At 39.3% G+C, this 25,100-nt stretch overlaps 1 protein-coding gene across 1 annotated transcript in view; it reads left to right on the top strand.

Annotated features, from left to right (window-relative positions):
• The window catches only part of EPSTI1 (epithelial stromal interaction 1), a 52,620-nt gene that overhangs the window by 1,903 nt on the left and 25,617 nt on the right, over positions 1-25,100 (top strand). Inside the window, exons 3-7 of the mRNA XM_417033.7 lie at positions 8,792-8,850; positions 10,614-10,697; positions 14,364-14,437; positions 15,183-15,266; positions 19,892-19,965. Coding sequence (XP_417033.3) covers positions 8,792-8,850; positions 10,614-10,697; positions 14,364-14,437; positions 15,183-15,266; positions 19,892-19,965 — 375 coding nt within the window. The remainder of the gene's footprint in view (positions 1-8,791; positions 8,851-10,613; positions 10,698-14,363; positions 14,438-15,182; positions 15,267-19,891; positions 19,966-25,100) is intronic.

Genomic DNA, 25,100 nt, shown 5'->3' with positions numbered 1-25,100 from the left:
GGTTAGACTGAGCTCCCTGATAGATCAAATATATTCATATAGATTGTGACCAAATTATTATATATAAAACCAGATAAGCTCTTGGGGAAGAATAATTAAAAGCCCTGTTTCCTGTTTTGTCTTTATATGATGCTTGTAGAGAGAAAACTGTTACATGTTTACTACAAGGATTGCACAAATAATTTACTATATGATATGAAAGATTCTCTCTATGTGCCTCCATAAGATGAAGGAAAGAATTCATTCTAAAACAGGAGTGTACAAATTAAAGTCTGCAGTAGTATGAAGGTAATGAGAAAGAGGAAGGAGAAAAAGGTGGGATCAAAGAAGAACTACTCAATACAAGAGGGAAACAAACACTTAAAAAAGTGAAAAAGACTAGGGTTTCTTATTTACTCTTGGGGCGAAGAGCAACAAATTGAGTGAAGGGACTAGAAAATAAGACCTACGAGGAGCAGTTATGGAGATTATTTAGTCTGGAGAAAAAGAGGCTGAGAGGAGACACCATCAATCTCTACAGCTACCTGAAAGGAGGTGGCAGCAAGAAGGCTATTGGTCTCTGTTCTCAAGTAACAAGTGACAGGAGATGAGGTAGTGTCCTCAAGTTGACACAGGGAAGGTTTAGACTGGAAGTCAGGAAGAATTTCTTCATGGAGAGCGTGGTTAGGCATTGGATTAGGCTGCACAGGGATGTGGTTCAGCCCCTATCCCCGGGTGTATTTAAGAGGCGTGGATGTGGCAGTAAGGGACATACATGGTTTAGTAGTAGATTTGGTAGGTCAAGCAGATGGTCAGGTTTGATCTTGAAGGTCTTTTCCAACCTACATTATTCTGTAATTCTCTGAATGAGATGAAGCTGTATGAAATTAGTAGAAAATATTAGAAATGCTGAAGCCAACAAGGAGAGACCTCTATTCTTGAAACAAAAATCATAACATTCATTTTTATTCATTTGTTATTGCTAGTAATATTGCAAGATTTCAGGTTAAAATGTCATTCTGGTAATGGCAAAACTGACTCATCCTATTGTCCCTCAGTCCCTTTGAACATTATCCTTAAAACTAAGTTACTAACACGCTCTCAGAATAGTCCGGGTTTTTAGGCTTTGAGAAAGCAAAGAGTTGAACAGAGAAGTTTCAGAGCTCATGTTGTAGGGATTCGGCAGAAGAAAAGATCCTTCTAGCATTAACCTTGAAGGCTTTCTGAAATATGCGTAGTAGAGGAAACACGAGGGGCACAAGAAAGATAACTCTTTGCCAAGAAGTGGCTCTATTCCAATTGATGTGTTGCTCGCTATTTTATGGAAACAGCCAGGATCTGGTTTTGCTGCCAGAAGAGGAGTCTGAGCCTCTGTTGAAGCTTGTGAGTGAGTAGGTTGAGTGTGTTGTTTTCCATTAGATGTCTCAGGCTATGCTTCAGAGTGACTGGAAGTGAGAAAACACCTTAGTAGTGCTTTAGTGTGGGATTAGGTGATGTTTCATGTGAATTGGATGCACGAAATACATGTGGGATGTGGAATGTTATAATCTCACCCAGTAGCTGAGATTCAAACTTGACTCATTCAAAAAAAGTGCAAGATGGTCAACCGGTATTCGATGGTAATTCTTCTCTTGCTTTAGAAAAGCCTTTGTATAATAAACCCTTATATACGGCTGAAAAGTGATAATAAAGTGGTTCTAATTAAGTTATGAAAAGTACCTGTTCAAATGAAAAATTGAAATGAACCTTCGCACATTGGTCCCTCCAGTTCTGTACAGGATATAGTTTCAGGCTATGGAGAAAAAAAAACACCATCATGACAAGTGCTTGAATCTGCTTATAATAATATGCTTGCATTTAAGTTACTTCACTTCGTCTGCTAAGTGCCATGAAATTAACTTGTAGAAAGTGATTTCCCAAATTATCCCTGTTCATATCTATTCAGAAACAAATGTCTGCACTGAAGAAAAGGTGGAGGAAATTGGGCAAATTAGAGGCTGAAAAATAGCTGGCATCTGAAAAAAATAAAATAAAACTGTGGTTGTCCCTGCCCCCATTCAGGAACATCATCCTGTCTTTGGCATCTTTAAATCTGGAAATGATATCAGTTCTGGTAAAATATATTTATTAAAAAAATCAAATTCAAAGTAATAAAATGTGAAGATATATTGTCATACAGCTGCTAATAGTCCCTTATTCACTGATGTGAAAGGAGAACTGTTACTAGAATGCTTCACTTGAAAAATGTTATTCTTTGACTGCAGAAGCCAAATCCATCAGGGCTTTCTTTCCTTCTCTTTCCAATCTTCGTTGTGAATTGAAAAAAAAAATCTATAATGTAGTACTGTACTTCTCAATCTTTTGCTCACAGAGTGTCTGTCCTTAGCAGTTCTTTTGAAAAAAATTATTTTCTTTCACAATATGGAATTTCTTCTTGTAATAACTCCAAATTAGTCTACTAAACTGGAGGAGGATTCTTCTCAAAATTCTTCTTTTGCCCATTGGTGGGAGTTGTAGGTGTATAATCTGAATTAGAAACAATTTGTTTAGAATTCATCACTGTATTTGCTGCATGGAAAAAAATCTCCCATTTCTGTATCTTTCCAGGTGAAGCACTAATCTTTGCAGCCTGGCAAGGCAATTCAGAGATGCCTGACGTTGGTGTCACAATTAGCCAGCCTTATCTCCAGACAAGTGTTCAAGGCTGAGGCCAAGTAGGAGAATAACTGCAGTAAGATTTGGAGCTTGCTGTGGTCATCCTGTGTGTAGGGAAGTGAGGAAGGAAGTCCTCCTAACTTTATATTAGAAGACATTCTAGGAAGAGCTTAATTTGTGCCAGATTTGACATGCATCACTTGATGAAGAGTTGTGGTAAGAAAACTAACACATGGTCAGGGGTAAAAAAAGGACAAGAAGTACAAAAAGTACTGAAGGGGAGAGGAAGAGAAAGCATATGATTCTGTGAATATTGTTGAAAAGAAAGTGGCAGAAGTGGAGGTGAACATTCCACTGGCTTAGCTCTTAATCTTCCTGTGGTAGAGTCTCACCTGCTCAGCTCTCCCAGCATGCTGGCTAATACAAGAAGTGGCACATAGACACTTCTTCTGTGGTTTGCTCATTTCAGTGTTGATGTTGCCAAGCCCAGTGCCTGGCCTGTTTTAGTAGGGATACTCTGTGTTTTGGATTTCCAGGTGCTGGCTCTGGCACGCTCACCACATTCCTGGCACTGCACTAAGGGAACTGAACGGATTTGGGATCTGCAGACAGCATAAACAGAATCCAACTTCATGAACTTTTTGGGCTCCAGTGCTCTCTTTTCTATATCTGTGGGTTGGAAAAGACCTTCAAGATTCCCAAGTCCAACCATCAGCCTGACCTACTGAATCCCATCACTAAGCTAAGTCCCTTACTGCCATGTCCACACAATGCTTAAATACATCCAGGGACAGAGTGCACCACCTACCTGGGCAGCCTGTTCTAATGCTTGACCACTCTCTCAGAGAAGAAATTCTTCCTAATGTTCAATCTAAACCACCCCTGGAGCAACATGAGGCTGTTGCCTCACATCCTATAACTTGTTACTTGAGAACAGGGATCAACAGCCTCTTCACTGCCAGCAACTTTCAGGTAATTGTAGAAAGCAATGAGATCTTACCTCAGCCTCTTCCAGACTAAACATCTTCATTTTCTTTAGTTGCTCCTCATAGGTCTTGTTTCCAAGTCTCCTCTCCCGATTCATTGCTCAGCCTCACAGTCACAACAGCCTATCTCCGTTGTTTTAATCGGCCCACAAGTGTATGCACACAACAAAGCTGTGCTGCAAGCCAAGTCTAGGCTGAGAGCTACCCTTTGGCTGCTGGTTTGATCCATTGCTATGACAATTTCCTTGCAGCTTTAGAAGGTGGCTGAGATTGTCTTGCAGCACTGATGGGTTTACTGCACCAAATGGGTTGATGGGTGAAGCACCTGCCATTCTTCCTGCGATGCTGTCATATGCCAAGCCCAAAGCAAGCTGCTGAGTCTGAGCTCCATCTTAACTCTTACAGGTTCAGTTCTGAGTTTTGGTTTTACTTTAATTTCAAGAAGTTCTCAGCTTGTGGGTATTAGAGTTGATATTTACGTGCACGTCTGTAGTTTTAGCGCTTATTTCTGATTCAAGCCTTCTCTTTAATCTTTCTCTGCTGCTTTTTTCCTTCTCACTTATTCCCAGTACAGGTTCGCTTCTGCAGGATATAATCTTTTGTTTTATCCTTAGGCCTCACTACGTCAAAAATGTTGGTGTTTTAATGAAATCTTTAGCTAAATAGATGCACCAGATACAGAACTGACTTATCCTAATTTCTGTAAGTTTCCAGACATCAGCTGAGCTGCAGCAATAAAGTGCGCTCCTAGCCTGTGGCAAAACCACAGGACCAAACCCATGGACACAGATTTTTGGTGATAAACATTTTCTGCTAAAGCACTTTATTTTCAGTCTCTCATGTTAAGAGTACTAGGATTACTCAGGCAGTGTATAATGTTAAGCACTGGTAATTCCATTTTGCTTTTGAGCTGTAAACTGGTAAGATGCTGTTGCTCATAAAATTGGAAAGCCAGAACCCCAAACCTGCACATGAGAGCTGTACACCTCCTGAGCACCAACCATGTTGCACAACAAATCTGTTGCTGGGGCTCCTGGTTATCGTTAGCATCTGGCTGCCCATGTGCTGCAAGTCACAAATACTAACAGGACAGTTTTTGTCTGCTCGATGGGGTTTGGAGTCCTGTAGCCTGCTGATTTGGCAGCTTCCACAGTGCTTAGCAGAATATGGCTGTTCCATGAGATACAGGACCAGAATAGGCTCCCCAGGGAGTTGGTTGAGTCACCATTCCTGGATGTGTTTAAAGACCATTTGGATGTGGTGCTCAGGGACATGATTTAACAGAGGGTTGTTAGAGTTAGGGTAGTATGGTTAGGTTGTGGTTGGACTTGATGATCTTGAAGGTCTTTTCCAACCTGAGCAATTCTACGATTCTATAATTCTATAGGAGCATCAGTGAGAATAATATTTTGTGGAGGCATTTACTTCGCTGTTCCTGATAATCAGATGCAGAATTCACTGTAGCTTGTCTTTGAGGAAGACTGTGATTATTCTTGGGCAATTTTCTCCTGTATTTTTTTTTCTCTTGAAGTCAATTATTCTTAATATATTATCTAATGCAGTATTTCATCTGTATCTTTCCCATAATAAGTTCAGCATATATATAAAGCACATGTGTTATGGAAAGAGGAAAAGATATGCTCAGACATGTCCATACAACATGTGCGAGTACATGTCTACATGCCTGTGTATTTTTCCCTTGTGATTCTCTCTTCACTGATTACTGAATATAAAGGATCCTTTTCCTTTCAGTGGTTCATATGCAGATAATTGTGCTGGCTCCCTTGAGTCCCTCCTCTAGGCTGAGCTTGCCCATTTTTTCCCCAAGCTTTAGTCATTTGTGTTGCTCTCCCCTATGTGCTCCTTGGTTTCTGGCTCTTATTGAATGCAGGCAGCACATTGCCCAGCAGAGCGAAATATTTAGCTTTCAACTTTGTGGTATTCATGTACTGATGCACCAGCAGTATAAAACACAGTGGAACTGGAAAGAGTTTATAACAGCCATTACTTTTGTAACTCTTTAAACTATTTCACACTTCATTTGGAAGGCTCCCCCGTGGTAGCTGGAGTGGGCTTGAGGAAAAACTGAAGAGCACAGCTCTGCAAAAAACATTATTGTTGATCTGCAGTTCTCATGCGTTTGTTCAACTTTAGAAACAATCAATTTTATACAAACCTAAAGGAAAGCAGAGTAAAGGCTTCTGTGGCCTGTGCTCTGAAAATACTGAAGACAAGTCCTTAAGCGGTGTAAATTAAATGTGTTGAGTTACCCTGCAGCTTACGAATTTAAGATTGCAGACGTAACATTCTCTGTGTTGATGATAATTCCAACTGTAAACTATCCTGGCAAATTTTCTGTGTATGATTCTCCTGACTGAAAGATTTTTCTGTCTATTTGTATATATTGCTAAAGAGATAATAATCTTTTTGTGACTGTACACTGTCTTACTAGGTTATAACTTTTGTAATCCTAGTATTTGTTCAATCTGAGTAATTAGCTAACCATCATTTGGGAACCTGAGAAGTTAAATTCTCTGACATCTTTTCTGCTAGTGGATTATGTAGGACTTCATAACCAACGTTCTAACTCTTCCTTCCCCTGATCCCAATATCCAAAGTTATGCTCTTAATTGTCTATCTTTTCAGAGAGACAAAGGTGAATACTATCAAATTAAGATTGCTAATGCTATGTTCCTTTTTTTTTCTTTTAACTTGGACTTAAACAGAACTTGTCACATAAATACTAGGTTTTAAATACTAGAAAACAGAAAGTTGATGTTCTGTTCTTCCTTTCCTTCCCCCACAGGAGACTTGAAATCTTCATTTTGTCTGAACTTTGTTTTTGTTCCAGTAACATGGAAATGAAACTGGCCTTTAAACAAGCACTTTTAACCACAGTGGCTCTTACTTTGCTCTTTGGAAAACAGAGCAGAGCTTTCTCTTTCAGTAAGTGTAGTTCTGTGCTGCTGCTCTCACTTCTATCTCTTTCATAAACTGATTAATCTTTGCTATATTTCATGTGCCATCCTTCTGAACTCCTGGATAATGGCCATGTTCTGATATCAGAAAAGTGGCCTCCTGGACTTGAAGCCTTCCAGCCAAAAAGCAAAAGCAGACAAAGGAAATGATTCATTGCATAAAGGCTTGATTTGATATCATGATTCTTAAACATGTGCAGACACACAGAGTTGTTGTCTCTTTAATTGGATTTCTAATGTAGAAAAAAAATCTGTTTAAGGTATCAAAGTACATCTGATGACATAAAAATTCTACTGCTCTCTTATGCTGTGAATCAGTTGGATGTCTTAGATGTGCTGATGTATTTTTGGAGGAAAAGTATGTAGTCTTGAAACTTAACAATTCCAGCCATTTTTTTCAGTAGCAAAGGGAGAATATTGTGAAGGGTATGTACTTTTTTTTGTGTGTGTGTGTATGAGTTGGAGATAAATGTGGTATTAATACTTGAAACAACGAAGAAAAAAGCACAAAGCACTAACAATTCTTAAATCTGATAAACTGTACAACAGCTTGGGGAAGGAGGGAGAGGGTAATTTAAGATAGATTCTATAAGCTACTATTCAGTCAAACAAAGGGAAATCTGAAAAACCATCAAAACATGTTATGTTATATCATGCATGGGAAGACAGGTTGTCAAAACTTCTTTTAAGTAACAGCTGAAATTGTACAATGAATGCTGTAGGGGCTCTCTGTGTCTGCAGCTCAGTGGAGATGCCAGGATTGGTCTCACTGGGCACCAGAGTAAGTTGGAAAGCAGGGAAGGGACCACATTAAGTGGCACCATTAAAGCCCATGGCTCAGTCTTTACTAATTTAATCTCATAAATTAATCTACATCATCCTAGAAGAAGTCTTCAAAGAGAAAGAAGTAATTGGATATAAATACTTTCCTCCCCAAATTCTGGATTACACTGATATGACAGCGGACAGCTTTTTGCCCCTTGATCTCTGCATGATTTTCATTCCCCTTTGTAGCCTGTGTCTCAGACCTCCTTCTCTCATTACTTTTCCAGAACCAGCTGAGGTCTCCCTGCTTCCTAGCTTGTCCTCTAGCCACCCCCTGTGGCCCTTTTCTCTTTTAAAGGGCTCAGTCTTCATCCCTCATTATTCTTTGTTTTCTGCCCTTTTTCTTCTGCTTTCCCCATGATAATATGAAATAAAATACCAGTGCAGATAAAACCATGCTGAATACTGGAGAGATGTGAGTGTGCTCTGCTACGTGGAGCAACCACTGCTCCATGCATGCTTGGTGAATCTGCCCCCTTGAGGTTTTGCTTTTGCTGAACTGGAGCACTGACAATGTGAACTTCTATCCACACAATATACTGTGTAGATAAAAACACTTCCTCCAAGTGGAACTGACATGCTTTCATCACTCATTTGATCACCTCCAGTCTCTAATACATTCCAAAGCCTGTCCTGTTTCTTTGTTGTCACATTAGATTGATAGCTCTTTGAGTCAGCAACTGTGTTTTGAATTCAGCCTAACAGGGCCTCTGCCCTTGTTCAGTGAGTTACACCTTAGGTATGACAGTAAAATAAATATGCCCAAGGAATTCCTGGTGCCAGACAAGCACACGTCTGACAAGGAAACTGAGGCTCGATCTGGCAGCAAGTCACCTAGGACCATGACAAAGAACAGGACATTGTGCATACCTTTAACAACTCTTGGACAGACTGCCTAAATCCATGTGATCCCAAGTACCTTTGAGGTATGAGGTGGGCCAGACAACACAAATGCTCTTCCCTATAGACTGTAGTCTTCCCCTGTGCTTGAGCAACTTGTGCTAGAAGGCACTGATAGCCATGCTGGGGAAGTAGTCCTCTATGAAAAATTTCTTGGCTTGAGGAATTACTTTAGTTTGGTTTGTAATGGCTGAGATTTGAAGTCTGCAGTCTAGAGTGAGACTTAAAAAAAGTAAAAACTATGCTAAAAGTTTCTGAAAATGTTATCTTTGGTATTTGCTGTTAACTCCAAATATATTCTTGAAGAGCTGAATCAAAGTAAACGCTGGTTTTGATATGACGTTGTTTGCTACAAAAGCAGAGCACCAACCTCACTACAAAGGAAACCCCCAATAGTACAGTTGTTTTTTGTTGTTTTGGTTTTTTTTTTAGACAGGAATAATAAGAGACTGTTTTCTTTCATTCTAGTGTCAACTCATATGTCTTGATAGCTCCAAATGAAACCAGAAGAAACCAGTTGCAGCAAAGTAAGTTGAGTTGTATCATACATGGGTCTACTTGAATAAGTTTATGTTTCTGTGTGCTTTATTGCTCCTGCAACTTTTATCCTCAACTTTTCAATACCTTTTGTGTGTGCAGCTGTGAATGTAAAGTCAAGACTATGAGAATCTCCCTGTAGGCTTTTCTTAAAATTAAAGTCTCATTTGACTCAACTGCATACAAAGTAAGGCTTCTTCACGAAGAGGTTTTTGGTAATAGCACTGCTGTAGCTACTCAGACTGACTTGTACAATTCTCATCTGGAATTAGCTCAACATTACATTAGCAGGATAGAATTTAGCTTTGAAGACTCATTAGGTTATAAGGAGGAAGAATCAAAATATAAGAATGAAATATATATATATATTTTAATTTAATATATATTTTAATTAATGAAATATTTTTAAAGGAACAAAAACCACACTATCTGTTGGTTCTTGAATCCCTGTTTAAGGGTTTAAGGGTACACGGATCTTTTAATGAAGCTGAGGAAGATTTGAGATGCCAAATTATTTGCAAGTATATAAGGTCAGTGTTGCTTGGCTTCAAGTCTTACTGCTGAAAGTAGGTAAGCAGGAAGACCCCACAACTGTACCACAAAGCTGAGATGTGTTAAAAAGCTTTCATTGGCCAAAGTTATAACAAAAGAGCCACGAAAGAAATTCTGTGTGAAGTGAAACAAACACTGCAGTCCTGCACTCCTTGCTGTTTATTTGTGCAGAATATGACAGCTAGGGAGTGTCAGTCAGCACTCCACGTTCTGAGCCCTCGAGGAAATAATGCAATTAAAGCATTTCTTCTTAAACATTGTGAGTTTGGCTGAAATGATTTATTGGCAGGCTACTGTGGATCAGGGCTTCCTTTCACTTCAAGAAAGTAAATGAGCTTCCCCTGAACCAAACCATAATCCTCTGGAAGGAGAAATTAAAGCAGATCATCTCAGAGCTGACTGACTTTAAGAGTGTAGGTACTGTTGCTTTATTAAAGGTCTGCTTTCGCTTTGTGCTGCCAATGTGCAAGGTCTCAAGCATGCGATGTTCTCCTGCCTTAGGGAGTAGCAGAAAATGAGGCCTCACTGAATCCAGTCTCTACCTAAGAGCTTGTTTTAGAGGTGAAATGAGAAGCTGGTGTCGGTCTTTGGGCTATTTAGAGACCTACCCATGGCCTGGCTTTATCCTATTAGAGCTTTTGTTTGCTGTAGCTTGGCATTAGAAAATATAGTTCATGCTGTTAATAAGACTGAGTAACTGAGGTACTGTTCTAAAATACAGATCTTATTTCCATAGTCTTTTTCGGCTTCACTGTTGAATGAAATTGCCTTTTTCTCTGTCAGTTGATTCCATAGAGCAATTTAATCAACCAGCCCTCCCATAGGGCTGACTCCACAAGCCTCCCAACACTACCAGCTGCACTGACTACATTCCCACTGACTACACTGGAAGCTTGCCACTCAACTTGCTTGTGGACACCTATCCTGACGTGTCTTAGTTTGTAACTGAACCATGTATACTTCCCATTCTTATTTAAGAAACATGACTGGGAAGGAAAAAGTTCTTACCACGTGGTCTTGAGTTAGCAAAAATGTTTGCTTCTCCAGTGACTGTGTAAACTGTTGCAGGGTTGTCTGCATTCCTTGAGAACAAGAGTGACTGTCCTGGATGAGTTGTAATTGCTCCACACAGCTAATGCTATCTGCTTTTTAGGATGGCTTCTAACTTCCATGTATTTGTTCTTTTCTGGTACCCACTCAGTTGCTAAGAAAGAGCTAGATGACCTGGAGCGGTGGAAGGAAAAGCACAGGCCAGGACCAATTAAGTTGGCTCCACAGAGACTGGGTAAGATGTGTAAATCAGCTATTATGAATTGCAAAATCAGTACTTTTTTTTTCTGTATAATATAAATACTTACACGTCCTCTAGTTCATAAGACCTTTCACTGTTTTTCTCACATGCTACTTATTAATGAGATTCAGTGTCAATAAGGGTTGACTTGAGCCTGCTGACTGCTCTCTGTGCTTTTTGATGGTCATGACAATGAAGATGTTTCTGAAGCAAAACAGCGTGGAATGTCACTCAGAAAATCTGTCAACATTATTGTAGAAAATCTGTACTTACATTTGGGAAAAAAAGAGATTGACGAGCCCGCCTGCTGGGAACACTGTCTGCTTGATGTCTCGGGGGTGATGCACATATGGCATTAGTGTGCAGGTGGACAGCATGTGCTGGAGACCCTCTGGTTATCCATAAAAAATACTCTTCTGGATTTAGGACCAATACACGTGCTGGCTCCTGGGGTGGCAAAAGTGATCTCTGCAGCTTCAGGCTTTTGCAGGCTGCACGTGCACAAAACTCTCTATCACTAATTTTATTAAAAATAACTACAGAGGTAGGTAAGTGAAAAACATGATAAAAAGCTGCATGAACTTAGGTCATGCTGAACTGAATTGATGCATTTGGTACAATAACCAACTACTTTTTTTCTTGACAAGTGAGAGGAACTATAGTAGATCTTTTTGACTGTAATCACTATAAAGCATTTAATATAGTCCTTTCTGTCAGTTAGTTGTTTTTTTTTTTTAAAGAATTAAACAACCCACCCCCAGTCTTTTACATGGAATAGGATAGCAGGTTGCACTGAAGCAGGAAGGTTCATAGAAATGCTTTTCAAGTATCAGTGTTCAGACCTATCTTCTTGTAATATCTTTCTTTAATGTCTTTAGCACAAAAAGTAGAAGAGGGTTGATGACACTTGCTGACAAGACAAAACTTGAAAGCATCATCTGTATAGAACATGGTGAGGAGTTGGGCAGAAAAGAGGGATAATCTCAAAGGCCACCACTAGTAGAAATGGGACAACATTCACTGTGACAAAGTGAATGATTATAGTGATGCCTTTATTAGTTTTGTAACCATAGAGCTTCTCTTCCTTCTCTTGGCTGTCTTAGGGGATTTTGGAGAGTGCAGTACAGGACATTCTCTGTCTCAGCTTCCTGGGAATTAAGCGTTTTCTTTGTCATGCTACCCAAGATTAGTTAAGGGTGATTTTCTGCATACAAAAGTTGATATGAGGTAGAAGTTGGAGAAATTTCAACTGACTCCTTAGCACAACTTTGTTTCTGGGATCAAGATGACATTAGTTCCACATTTATTTTACCCTGCAGAGTGAGTCCCAACTGTTGGCAGAGAAGCCTACCTTGCAGGTTGGTGTCATGCTGTGTTCCCCATGCAGTCATGTGGCCAGATGTGGACTTTGTATTAATGCATAACAGCTGCTTCCTACCTGTGAGCAGTTCCTAGAAGATATGTTTGTGTTCCAAGAGGGCCACAAAGCTTATTGCTGAAGAAAGAGAAATCTGAAAAAAGAAAGTCTTAGTATAGTGTCCATTCAGAAAGTGTGCAGATTGACTGTGTGACAGGGGACAGCAGAAAAGCTGCAGTGGCTAAGGATGTGGGGAGTATTAACTTCCTCTGATTTCACCACATTTGAAAATATTCTGGGGAAAGAAAGCTAAAAGCTTCTGAAAGAGTTCAAGGAGGCTATATGAGCTCTTCAGTCACTGTCTAGCTGCCACTTAGAAAGACCCTTGGAGACTGAGACACATGCACTACGTTCAGTGCCTCTGGAAAGAGGTACGCAAAGATTATTAGATATTAGGATTCCCAGAGGAACAAATTTGGAACAGAAGAGAGCTCAAGGAAGGAGAAAAGAAATAGTAAGTAGCATCTCTAATTTCACAACTGCAGGTACTCATTAAGGTAAAAAATTATGTTATTTTCTCAAAGTGATAATACTCATCCAGTTGAAATCACCAGAGAATTCTTAAAGTTGAAGTTTCTTAATATTCACGCTTTCCGTAGGGAAATAAGTATTCTGGATTTCAGCTCTTTAGTATCTGACTGGAAAACTTTCAGGTGCCATGAAGGGATGAGAGAAGTGTATGACGTAAGTGCCACCCTCTTCCATATGCAGTAAGCGGAGAAACAGATTATGCCCAATAAATGTAATTGCCTCTTCTCCCATCATATTATACAACGCCAGTCATAACATATTCTAACTTCAGTGAAACATTTGATATATTACAGTCAAGCCAACTTAAAAGGAATTAAACTTGTCTGAAAGGCTGTAGGCAATGGCTGATAATCATAAGTAAAATACTTATTTAGAGCTGATGCCTGGCAGTACATGCAGAACCACACAATGAATACAGGTGTGTTTAATGTTGCCAATAACAGGTGAGATAAGAAAGAAATACTGAGCATCCAGAAGGTTTCAGAATTTGTATAATAGCAATTTTATTTCCTGCACCTGGGGATGAGACACTCCACAATGCCAACTGTATGCTTGTTGCTACTGTAAGCTTGTTGCTTGTATTCTGCATGGAAAGTCTTTCTTGAATGTACACTCGTATGGAGTTTGTTGTATGCATAGGAATGTTTCCACACTTAGGGGAGTGATCTCCCATTTTTTGAACCTCACAAAAGCACGCAACTGGAGAATGCTACTTTTAGTCTGGGATGAGCCATCCTGAAGGCTCTAGTATGGTTTTCTTAACATTTCAGGACAGATTGGTCTAGCTGATTCTATTGAATTAATAGTTACATAGTGGGGAATTTCACAGGAAATCGATAGGCAAAAATACAGCTCTCTTCCTCAGAATGAGGTGGGGGCTGCTCTTGTTTTTTTCCTGTTTGTTTGTTTGTTTCTAGCGACCCAAGGAATAAATTACTGGCTTTCCTAAAGCAAGAAAATACTTTGGAAAATAATAAAGCAGAATAATTGAAACAAAATCACTCCATCCATCCCTTATGCTCTATCAATTTCTATTTGTTCTTTTATTTATTTTTTTATTTTATAATTGAAGACTGAACATCATGACTAGAGGTCTAGATGCTCTCAGAAGAGAGCATGTGCCTTTAGAAAGAGCACCTTCTGTTCACTGGTTATGAATATCAGGTCTGTGGGAAAAGGTTTTGATTACTATTTCAGAAAGGGGATTCTTCCTCAAGCCTCAAGACATTGCTAAGAAGATATTCAGATGATAGCATCCCATTACAGTTGTCAGAATCTCCATGCCCCTAAATATGATAAGGAAGAATCTTTTTGGCAATAAAGTTTCTGACTCTTTATGCATGCGTGACAAACTGAGCAAAGGTGGGGTGAGCTAGGTCTGAAAATCAAGCTTCATCTGTAAAGCAGAAGATAGATCTTCTGAAAATCAAATAGTTTCTCAGTAAACTGATCATACACAGAAGGATATATTTGCTAGTAGAGTGGATGATACAGTGGATGCTCTGCAAATAACAAGCTTGTGCTTTTGACGGATGGCTAAAATGATCAAAAAGGTCTCCTGCCTGTTCTCTTTAATGTCAGACAGTGCCTGTAATTATGAAAAATGTTCTGTATGTGCATACATTCAATCTGTTATATTGCTCTGTTCTGAAATGATTGACATTCTAACTTTAAATACTCATGCAAAATAAAATTTGTACTTTGTTTTTAAGGTGGAAAAGAATCAGAGGCTCAAGCAAGGCAAAAACAGCAAATGATGCTCATGCAATCTAAATACCAACAAAAGGTCAGTAAGAATAAATTTGTTTGTTTACTTTAAGAATTCAAAAAAACCTTCTCATGAGCTGTTTCATACAACTATAAAATAAACTCACAGCTGCTCAACAAAAGAAAGTCATGAAACCTAAAGAACACTGCAGAAAACTAGAAACAAATGATCTGCACCAAATAAAATGAGAAATCTGTCCATAAATATGTAGCAAGCCATATCACAGATCATATCTATAATGATAAGCAATACAATTGCAAAGCCACTTGCTAACCCTGCTGCATCTTCCAGCATGCTGCCTACAATTTCACTTGATTTCAATTAATCGGTGCATCTCCCCCATTCAGTGCTGTAAGTACATAGTAGTTCCTGTTACAAAAGTTATAAATGCTTGTAAGTTACCAGTCATCCGTGTATTCCTTGCATGGATGACCATTTATCAGTGCCAGATTTCTCAGCCTTCCTAAAACCAATGTTTGAAGTAACGTTTGCACGGTCTGTCTTATTCAGTGTCTCATTTTAAGAAAAAAAATTCTGGAAACTTTGATCCAACACTTTGGAAAGTGTTTCTGGAAACTCTGATCTAGTATTAATGGTTGGTGGCCCTGCCTATGGCAAGGGGGTTGGAGCTTGATGATCCTTGAGGTCCCTTCCAACCCAAGCCATTCTATGATTCTATGAAACATGAGAGTCAAGTGGAATTACCTTGTGTATTCTTTGTTTGTACATACGTGAAATATTTTTTTATATTTATGTCACATAGCACAAGAGAGAAGAATATGTGAAAGCAAGAAAAGCAGCTGAAGAAGAAGAAATCCTGAAAAAGAAAGCAATTCAGAGAGAAAAGGTAAAACATGGTTACTAGAGAGTTGGAACCATGTAACAGATGCTCATTAAATGAAATGATGGTCCTGTATAACATCATGCTGTTAGGAAATACAGTCCTTCTTCTTTTAGCTCAATGAAGAATATTTGGCCTAATGTTCTTTTGGGTTTGTGACTTCCTTTGGCTCTTCAGAAACTCAGCCATTTGGTTGCACTCAACCTGAGGAGTTAGAAAACACTATGGTCAGGATAAGTGCTGTGAATATTGATACAGCTTATAAAATTGATTTCTGCATGAGCTTTCTCTGAAAGATTTGGTTGTGGCAAGTGGCATAGAGTAATCTGTAATTGCCTGCTGTACAAAGAGGAAGAATACAAGAAAATTCATCCTGTCATGGTGGAAAATATATCCAAAGCATACAAAGGTCATTATAGTCTAACTGCATTGTGCTGAGCACCCCATGAAATGCTGATACCTCACCAGACTATGTAGCTTGCACGTTCAGGTGCATTACTAAAATGTAAGATCACTTTTCCTGCTAGTATTAGGCATATATTGACACAATTCTTCAGTTTTATTTACATTTGTTTGTCTCTGAGTTATTCCCACAATGATTTATTGTCTTGTGCTCTATAAGCCTGTGGAAAAATTCATTAATTACTCCTTGGTGGAGGCCAAGTAGCACTTGGTTGAAAATGTAACATGGAATTTAAATGAAAAAAGAGGAGAAGCATGGTACTGATGTGTACAATAGTAATGAGGGAAAGAGAGGTTTCAGGTTTGCAAAACAATAAAAATGATCTTCTATGTGGAAGCTGAAGGCTGAGAGTTAATTCCCAAATCATCACTACTGGATTGTGTGCAAGGAGGTACATAAACAGAAATAACCTGAATTGCCTCCGGATGAGGTTCACTCTGTTCCCAGTCTTTTTGTGGTTGGTATTGGTTTTTGGTAATAAGCCCATACACAATAACTCTCATGGGCAATAAGTAGTAACATCTGAAAATGTCATTACCAGTTACCAGTTCATGTATAGCTCCAGAAGCAATGGCAACAGCAATGGTAGAACGGGGATTCATTATATTTTATTCAGCTATTAAATATATGTTGTTTGCCCATGGGCATTGGACAAGAAGAATGTTGCAAGACTGCAATAATTTGTAGTTATACCTAGAAAATATGGTGATGTATCTGTTTTTTTTTCATGCTCTTTAATTTCCTACCTTCACACCCACAGATTATAAAATCTTTATAGATGTTGTAGACAGTAAAACTGTAACTATCAGTTTCTTCTAAAAGAGTGTGCATGTCTTTGCCAAACAAACTGTTTAATTTGAACAAATAAACTTACACCCACAAAGCAAGCAAACAAAACTAAGAAGCATAAAATGTCACGATTAACCTTAATTTGCGTATTTGGATTGTCTTCTATAATAGTAATTGAACTGATGACAGTTCCTTCTTGGAATGTACTAATATATCAAAAAGTCAACTCTGTATAAGTTAAGCATGCTAGAAAATCACTGAAAGGTGTTGATTTGGCTATCTCACCCTGCCTCCAGATGAAAGGCTCCAGAGACCTACATATGATAGAAAATGAGTTTTAAAGAGCTAGTTCTATAGGCACTATAGGTTTCCAAAGGAGATAAAACTTCTATCATAGCCGTAGATTTGTAGTCCACCACACCTGCAAGGCATCACTGGAGAGCAAGTACTTCTGCAGTTCCACAAACCTTCTTCTTGCTGACCAGTCTTTTTGCTCAACAAAAAACAAATTGTCTAACAGTCTGAAAGGAGACACTGGCTAACTGACCTTATTGACAAAGACCCTGAAACTTTCACAACTGGAAAGCTACTTTTCCACCAAACACAAATGGTGAAGCCCTACAGACTTAGAGCTGTTTGTGTCATTGCTTAAATACTTGTTTTGCACAGAAAAGTAACATCTACTCTTATTTTATCTGTACAATAAAAAAAAATGAGCATCTGCCAAAGCAATTTTTAAATGTGTAAGGTCTGTGTGACCGTGTACAGGAGTCCACCTGCCTGTCTCTGGTATTCTTTAATTGACCATGAGGTTAGCTGCTGGAATAACAACGTGCTTGGCACTGACTTAGTCTCTCTCCAGCTCCCAGACAGAAGGCGGATCCTTCTCTCGCCATTTTATATTCCATAGGACCAGTCTGTGTGAAATCTGCAAATCTCTGTGTGTAGCACTGAGTGGAATTCAGGATCGCTTGTGCAGGCATCGTCAGGCATCTCATCCTGGGACTGGTTTGATTTGTCCACGGGGTAACCCCAGACTGCATAAATCTGGCTTTTCTTTACCCTTAAGCTAGAGTACTCTTAGAAATAATTTGACAGAGATTTTGTAATGTTAGCAGGGGAGTTCCTCTTTCTGTATTTCTCCCTAGTGCTGAGATGTGTGTCTGATCTTCAGAAAGTGTAGGAATACAGGAGAGTATTCGCTCATTAGCAGCAGGCATCTGCAGTTTGGTATCTTTTTTTAGCCTTCACATCACAGATCTTGACCAGATTGAGCCATAACTTCCTTTGAGTCTTTTGGATGAAAGGACTGTCAGAGTTTCCAAGAAAATAAACAAGTGGTTGATATTTGGTTCTTTGGTTTTTAAACTTTATGTATTTTTGCTATACATCAAACAGTTTAACTTCAGTGTGCTGCACATTTCTATTTCCTGTCATTCAATCTATGTTCCTGTTATCCTGCCTTTGGCATTTCCTCTGTATATTTTAAATGTTGGCAACATATGAAAAGATTAGAAGATTTGAAGTGAAAATGCTCAGTGTAATTTTACCACATGGAACTTTCTTACTTTTGTGCTTGCATTACATAGTAACAGTCCTGCCATCTTTAAAACCTGTCCTATTTAGAACATAGTGTAATTTAATTTTATTCTTTATCATGTCATGTGCTCTTTAATTTGGCCGTATTAATCATCATGAATGGCCTTTTTCGGGAATTTGTTAAAACCAGGCACTTTACAGACCTTCTGCTAATGCTTTTCAACATGTTTACCTTCAATATCACAGCTGTTTCATGCTTGGCTTTGTTTTTGAAAGTTGTGCCAAATGTGGAGGATTTTGGCAACCTCTACTGATAGATTGTCATTAGTTAGAGAATGTTGCAGTCTCATTTCCCATCATTTGTATGTGTCCTAAACAAGGGTCCCAGGGTAAACCTCCACATTAGGAAGCAATTGCACCACCATTTTAATATGCTGGAATTTTCTTCAGGCCACATTCTGATGGGAAGGAAATAGGATATTTCCTTTTTTTTTTAATGTAGTAGGAGTTGAGGGTGACACTGTGATACTTGAAGGATTACATTTGTCAAAGTTAATAACACTGTTGTTCTATTAGAAGCCAGAGCAGGGTAGCTCCAATGGTTTTTGGATTTGAACTTTAAGGGAGGCTTGCAGTATGATGGTAGACCTTGTGTCAAATGCTCTCTCAGAGATAAAAGTATGAGCTTTCATGATTGAGCAGTGATTGTGCAAAGCATGGGAACTACCACTGCTGCTGTAAGGGTATATCTTACTGGCCAATAATAGATGCCAGTGAATTTTTGACTTTTTTATCTTCTCTTGTTAAGTTGCACATATAAGTGGGAGTCTTTTGCCTACAAATCATTCATCTCTGATTGGGGGGTTAGGAGCAAAAAAGATGTTCATTCCTTGAACGCTATTAGAATTTATCCAGATTGTGGAGTGATAAGCCTTACACCTTATGCTCCTCAGGGAACTCTCCTTGCAACTTCTCACCAACCACAAAGCGGGATCTTGTTCTCAAAATGTATCAAAACTGAAATCATAGCTTAGCACTTAATGATTTGTTGCTTTTAGTACACAGAACTGCCTTTTTACTGCTCTCTCACTGGACCTCACTGGACCTATCTACACCCTATGTGTCAAAAAACATTGGCTTGCCTCCTTATGACTGGACTTTCACTTGAGCTACCTGTTGCTGCTCTGAGGGGGAGTTCAAATTGCCCTTCCATTGGAAAACGTTCAGTTTTATATTAAGGGACCTGATTGCTTGTGAGTTATTCAGATTTTCCCAGGAGTGTTGTGTGTCAAGACTTCTGTTGACTCTTGCACTGCATGTTGTATCTGAGGTGGAATAACACTGGATAAGCAAGCATAAATGTCTCCCTACCTAAGCATTTATTCAGATTGGCCAGTATGTGATGCTCCTGAAGGCCATACGTCTATGATCTTGAATCACTGTGTTTCCAGTGCATCAGGATTATGATCACTTTTTGTGTTCTATTTCTCATCTCTACCTTCACACTTCTCGCTATAACCAATGTTTCATCAGAAGAGGTGGTCCTAACAACAGCACAAGAGCTGAGAAGCTGTGAGGCCCGTGGTGAGGGCACACCTGTCTGCCAGGACCATGGTGTATTTTTCTGTTTGATTCTGGTCTTTTGATGAACTTATTAGGAGCTATTTGTCTGGTCATGTTTGAATACTTAAAAATTTGCAATTAGGTCACTTGCGTACCCAACCACTGCTGAATTTTTTAGAATCAGAGTACTGAAATGCTTGAATTGAAACAATCAATGTTTGTTTCTTTCTGACTAGAAATCTCAAGTATATTTTCTTTTTTTTTTTTAATGCTGTAGGCAGAGAGACTTGAAGTTAAAAAAAGGCAACAAGAAATGCAAAGAAGAGAGATGCTACTTGAAGATCATTTTCAGTAAGTAAAATTGGAAAGTTCCCCCTTAAATCCACTCATTTGCTTATTCTTTTAATGTGGGAGATTTGGGCTTTTTTGTTTGTTTTTTTCTTTTGGATAGTCTGAGGATTAAGAAAGGTTTGGTTTCTGTTGTTTGTTCCACATTTTTGACTTGAAATAATCCAAGCCTACTACATACCTTAATCTGTGAACTCTGATTCAGAAAATTTCCCTTAGGTTCTCAAAATATACATTTTCAAATGAAAACTGTAGGTTATAGACTGACTTAGTGTTTTCTTTCTCTAACTGAATCTATATGTGGTCATTCAATCCAAGACTAATTATCAAAACAGTATCTAGATTGCATACCCACTCATGTATTTTTGTGATTAGTAAAGAAATCTAACCCACATGGGAAAAAATGAGAACTGCCTATATTTAGCATAGTCCTACAGCTTAATGCAGAGATATGTTGTGAAGATCTGTTTCCCAATAATCTCCTTATTGTAAGATTTAGATATGGCTTAGCTCTTTATAATTAATTCTAGTGGCAGTGAGGTTCCTGCCTTGCTAGTTCACTCTGCCCTATTTATTTATTTTTAACAGATCCAAACCAACTCTATCACATAATTAACACCCCATGCTGTTCAGTCACCTTTACCTTTTTTATCTTCTACTCCTGAAATTACTCACCTTTGTTTCTAGCATGATTGATTGCTCTTTCCTCCTCTGTGACCTTTGGAGTAACAACTTTTGTCCCATGCTAGAAGCTCCAGTTCCTTCATCATTTGCCAAGACTCTAATCTATAGATGTTTTAGAGCTTTCTCACTGATCACTTTCTTGACATCTTTATTTTATTTCTTCCTGTTTGTCTTTAGGTAGAACACTTTCCTAAAATATATTGCCAATGTTTGTCTACTAGTATTTTACAGTTTGTCCTCTATCCCAGTATGGATTTCCCCCAGCACACCTTGATTTCTCAGGATATGTACTCAGCACTGGTGAGGCCGCACCTTGGGTACTGTGTTCAGTTTTGTGCCCCTTACTGCAAGAAAGACATCGAGGCCCTGGAGTGTGTCCAGAGAAGGGCAAGGAAGCTGTGAGGGGTCTGGAGCACAGGTCTTATGAGGAGTGGCCGAGGGAGCTGGGAGGAGGCTCAGGGGAGACCTCATCACTCTCTATAACTACTTAAAGGGAGGTTGTAGTGAGCCGAGCATCAGCCTCTTCTCTCATGTAACTAGTGATAGAACTATAGGGAATGTCCTCAAGTTGTGCCAGGGGAGATTCAGGCTGGATGTTAGAAAATACTACTTTTCTGAAAGGGTGATCAGGCACTGGAATGGCCTGCTCAGGGAGGTGGTGGAGTCATTGACCCCAGAGGTGTTCAAGGAACGTTTAGACGTGTTGAGGGACATGGTTTAGTGAGAACTGTTTGTGACAGGCAGACGGTGGGACTGGATGATCTTGTAGGTCTTTTTCAACCTTGGTAATTCTATAATTCTATGACTTCTGAAGACCACACACAGCTTTGTATCTGTCTGTTCCTTTATAAATGCCTTCGTGCTTTTTAAGCATCAACCACAAACTCATCAGATCTTTCAGTACAGGGTCCTCAATTATGACACTCTTTTCTATGGGGATTGTGAGGGTTCTTGTCTTCCCATTTATCCTGTTTTTTGCCTTATGCCTTATTCAACTGCGAATGGAGATATATCTCTTCCTTTCTCTCATCTTCCCCATCTGTAACTTTTTGTTCCTTACAGTGAATAGAATTCTGCTGGGATGCTTTCTCTGTTGCAAGTAAGCTTGGTCTTGTCAAAAGCAATCTCAAATGATACATCTTCATGTTGGCAATTAGTCAGTCTCCAGGTGGTATATGGGCATACACTGACAAGGCACTGGCTGGCAATTTTCTGTCCACTGAGGTAGGAGAATCTTGTGAGCCTTCAGCTGGAGCTGTCCTAGGAAACCAAACTGACTGATACTTTTGATGTTAAACGAGGACTGTGTGCTCCCTTGCAGCACAGTTTGTGTCTGACTGTAAAAAGATTATTTGTATACACTGTTTATTAAACTTATACCAGGAGAGTCAGTATGGATATGGATGTAGATATGGAAAGAGGTGAGCTGAAAGCCTATCTACAGTGAATGCAATTTTGGTTAACCAAAAACCTTTCACACTGTAGAGAATAATATAACTGCCTTCAGTGGTCCAATGAAATTCTCTGGGGGGCAGAGGAAGGAGGGTCTTGGGCAATGGATTAACCAACAGATATTGTTGAGGTCATATTGCTAAGATACATTTGTGTTTTGGAATATAGTATCTTGTAGTAACAGGAAGATGCTGTGTGACATCTCGGATCTTGTAAAGTAACTCCGTTTATAAACTGCTAGTTATTAGAGACATGTTTGCAGAAAAGTGTTAAAGCAGCTGTGTGCTTTTGCATACTATGCAAAATAGAGAGATTCATTACTTCCATCATGTGAGAGCCTATGTCTAGCAGCAAAATGAACAAATATGAGGTTGTGCCCCTTTCCTCGCTGTCTCTTCTAGAAATAGTTTGATCTCCTCCTGGGAGAGGGGCAAGGAGGGTCATGTGCTGCATATAAAGCAGTGACCTCTGCAAAGTCATGGCTTGTGGAGCCATTTCAAAAGGTAAGCTGCCTTATTAGTCTGTCCTCTGTAAGCATCTGTAGCAGCAACATCACTGTTTCCTGAGAAGATTAATGCCTACCGGTGGTCTCATTAGCCGGGAAACCTTTTAAATTGATCACCACATTCAGTTGTGTCTTCCTACACTGGGTACAGCCAAATGAGTCCCTCTTTGGTATGCAGTGCTACTTCTATTTGATTTGGAAAAGCAGTTAATGTTCTTATGTCATTAACATACTCTACCAAGAAAGTATGATACTGGCCAGAAGTTCCTTTTTCAGATGAAATTCCTGTCACTATTAAAAACACGAACTTCTTAGTGAAATCCCCTCTCAAGGAGTGCAATGTGAAATGAGCAAATGCCAAAAAGAAAAATTGCCCACAGCCTTGTCCCCTGCTTGCAAAATACAGGTATTCCCTATCTCCTGAAACCTTTCTTAGCTTCTTTATGTAAAACTGGCCCTTGAAAGTCAGCTGTATGTGTTATCAGAGTTGCTTGATGAAGTGTTGGTGTCTTGTGAGAATGAGGTCTGGACACACATGCAGAGTATTACGGAAAAGGCTGCAAGTCTCTCCCTGTTGAGATCAGCAGCTCCTCTGTCTCAGGTGAATGCAGGCTCTATCAGGCAACTAAGCTGGACAAAACTCACAAGTCCTATGTCCTAAAGTAGCTTTGTATGAAAAGTCTGAGCTATATGCAGGAGCAGACTTTGGTCTGAGAAGCTGTTGTACAGCAAGACTGCTATGGTTGGTGCTTAAAGAAGACAAGAACTTGAGGGACTTTTTGGTGATAGCACTGCTGTAGTTCTGCCTCTATAAGTACCAGATCTAGAAAATAAGAAGCACATACATGTGTTTCTGCTAGAAGCTTATATATGAAATGGATTCCTTTATTCTCAGAAATAGTTTCTTTGAAGCATTTTACATTGATGGCCTGTGGTAGAAACTGTATTTCTGTCAGATTGTATTAAGAGATAATAAATGCTTTTGTAGCCCATACTTAGCAATCACCTAATCCTTGCGAGGAGAGAACTGAGTGTAATTTTCCAAATGGGAATGAAGAAGAGGTTAGATGGTTAGATGGCCCAGGACTTTTCAGGATGCCCCTCTCTACTCAGGGCACAGAAAATTGCTTTTTAAACAAATTGCTTTTTAAAGGAATGCCACCTCATGGCTTGCTTTTCTCTGTGGTTTGTGTGAGTGTTCTTTCCAAGCTACGTTAATCTGAGCCTGAACTGCAGGGTATCCCACCACAAGGTTTTAGCACAACTCTCTGATAAGTTGCTTTTGTTTAATTCGGATTTGATTTCCCAGAAACTATAGTGTTAGGTGTACTCCACCACATTTCTAATAGCTGTCTCCTGATTTATGTAAAGAGAAAAGCAGTCTAGCATATATGGTTTCTTTTTGTATCGCTTCATCCTTCTCTTTGTTTGGTTTTAGGTTGGATTTAGGGGGAAGTTCTTTACAAGGAGAGTGGTGAGGTGCTGGAACAGGTTGCCCACAGAGGTTGTGGATGCCCTGTCCCTGGAGGTGTTCAAGGCCATCTTGGATGGGGCCCTGGGCAACCTGGTCTAGTAAATGGGCAAGTTGGTGGCCCTGCCTGGCAGGGGGGTTGGAGATTCATGATCCTTGAGGTCCCTTCCAACCCAGCCATTCTGTGATTCTGTGATTTGTTACATACTTATCTCTCTGTTTTTGTGAAGGTTGTACTCCTGTAGAAATTTCTGGCACTGTTGCACTCTGGTACATGTGTGCACTTGATATACTCAGCTCAGAATTTGGAGCTGGAAACACAATTTGCCACAGAGCCTCTGAGTGCATATTCCAAACACACTGCAGGAGTTCCACCAAACCAAGCTGATATACACTTGCCTGCCAAAGCAGTTTTCTCAAAAGTCATAAAATGCAAGAAAATAAAACCTGAATCAAAACAGAATTTTTATTTATTTCTCTATTTTTACAGGATAAATACTCATGTCCTTGCCAGTTTTCAGTCCTCTATGATGTGTGGTTCAAACAGCAGGCTGGTAACAAATTTTCCCCACAGAAGTGCAAATGTAAACCTGACCAGACTTCTAATATAGGTTGCTAAAGAGAGTGAAAGAGGGCTCATACAAAAAGGTTCGCAGCCTTGAGAATCTTTTGTTTGCTTTTTTTCACCACAGTGGTCTCCGTTTTGTTCATTTGCTCCTGATTATTTTAAGCATTGTCAATTATTTAGCTAACAGGCAGAAAACTAGGCTTTTATAGACATCTAAAGGGACTCTCCTGAGTGTAATAATGAAGGCAGTTTATTGAATGCCTGTGAGGTTGCTTTCTAATTGTATACATTAATCTGCCCATGCAAGCTGGCTGAAAATATAGAAGCAGATTGCACATGCAGATGGAGAACACAGAATGGAAGATCTATGCAATAGACTTATACAAAACTGCATTTTCCTTAAAACTGGATTTATGCTTATTGCTTCAGATAATAAATGGAACTTGATGTCTAAAATA

This window comes from Gallus gallus, chromosome 1 (assembly GCF_016699485.2).
Source record: "Gallus gallus isolate bGalGal1 chromosome 1, bGalGal1.mat.broiler.GRCg7b, whole genome shotgun sequence".
NCBI lineage: Eukaryota > Metazoa > Chordata > Aves > Galliformes > Phasianidae > Gallus > Gallus gallus.
Note: the sequence above shows the minus strand (reverse complement) of the source record. Positions and strands in the feature narration are given on the sequence as shown.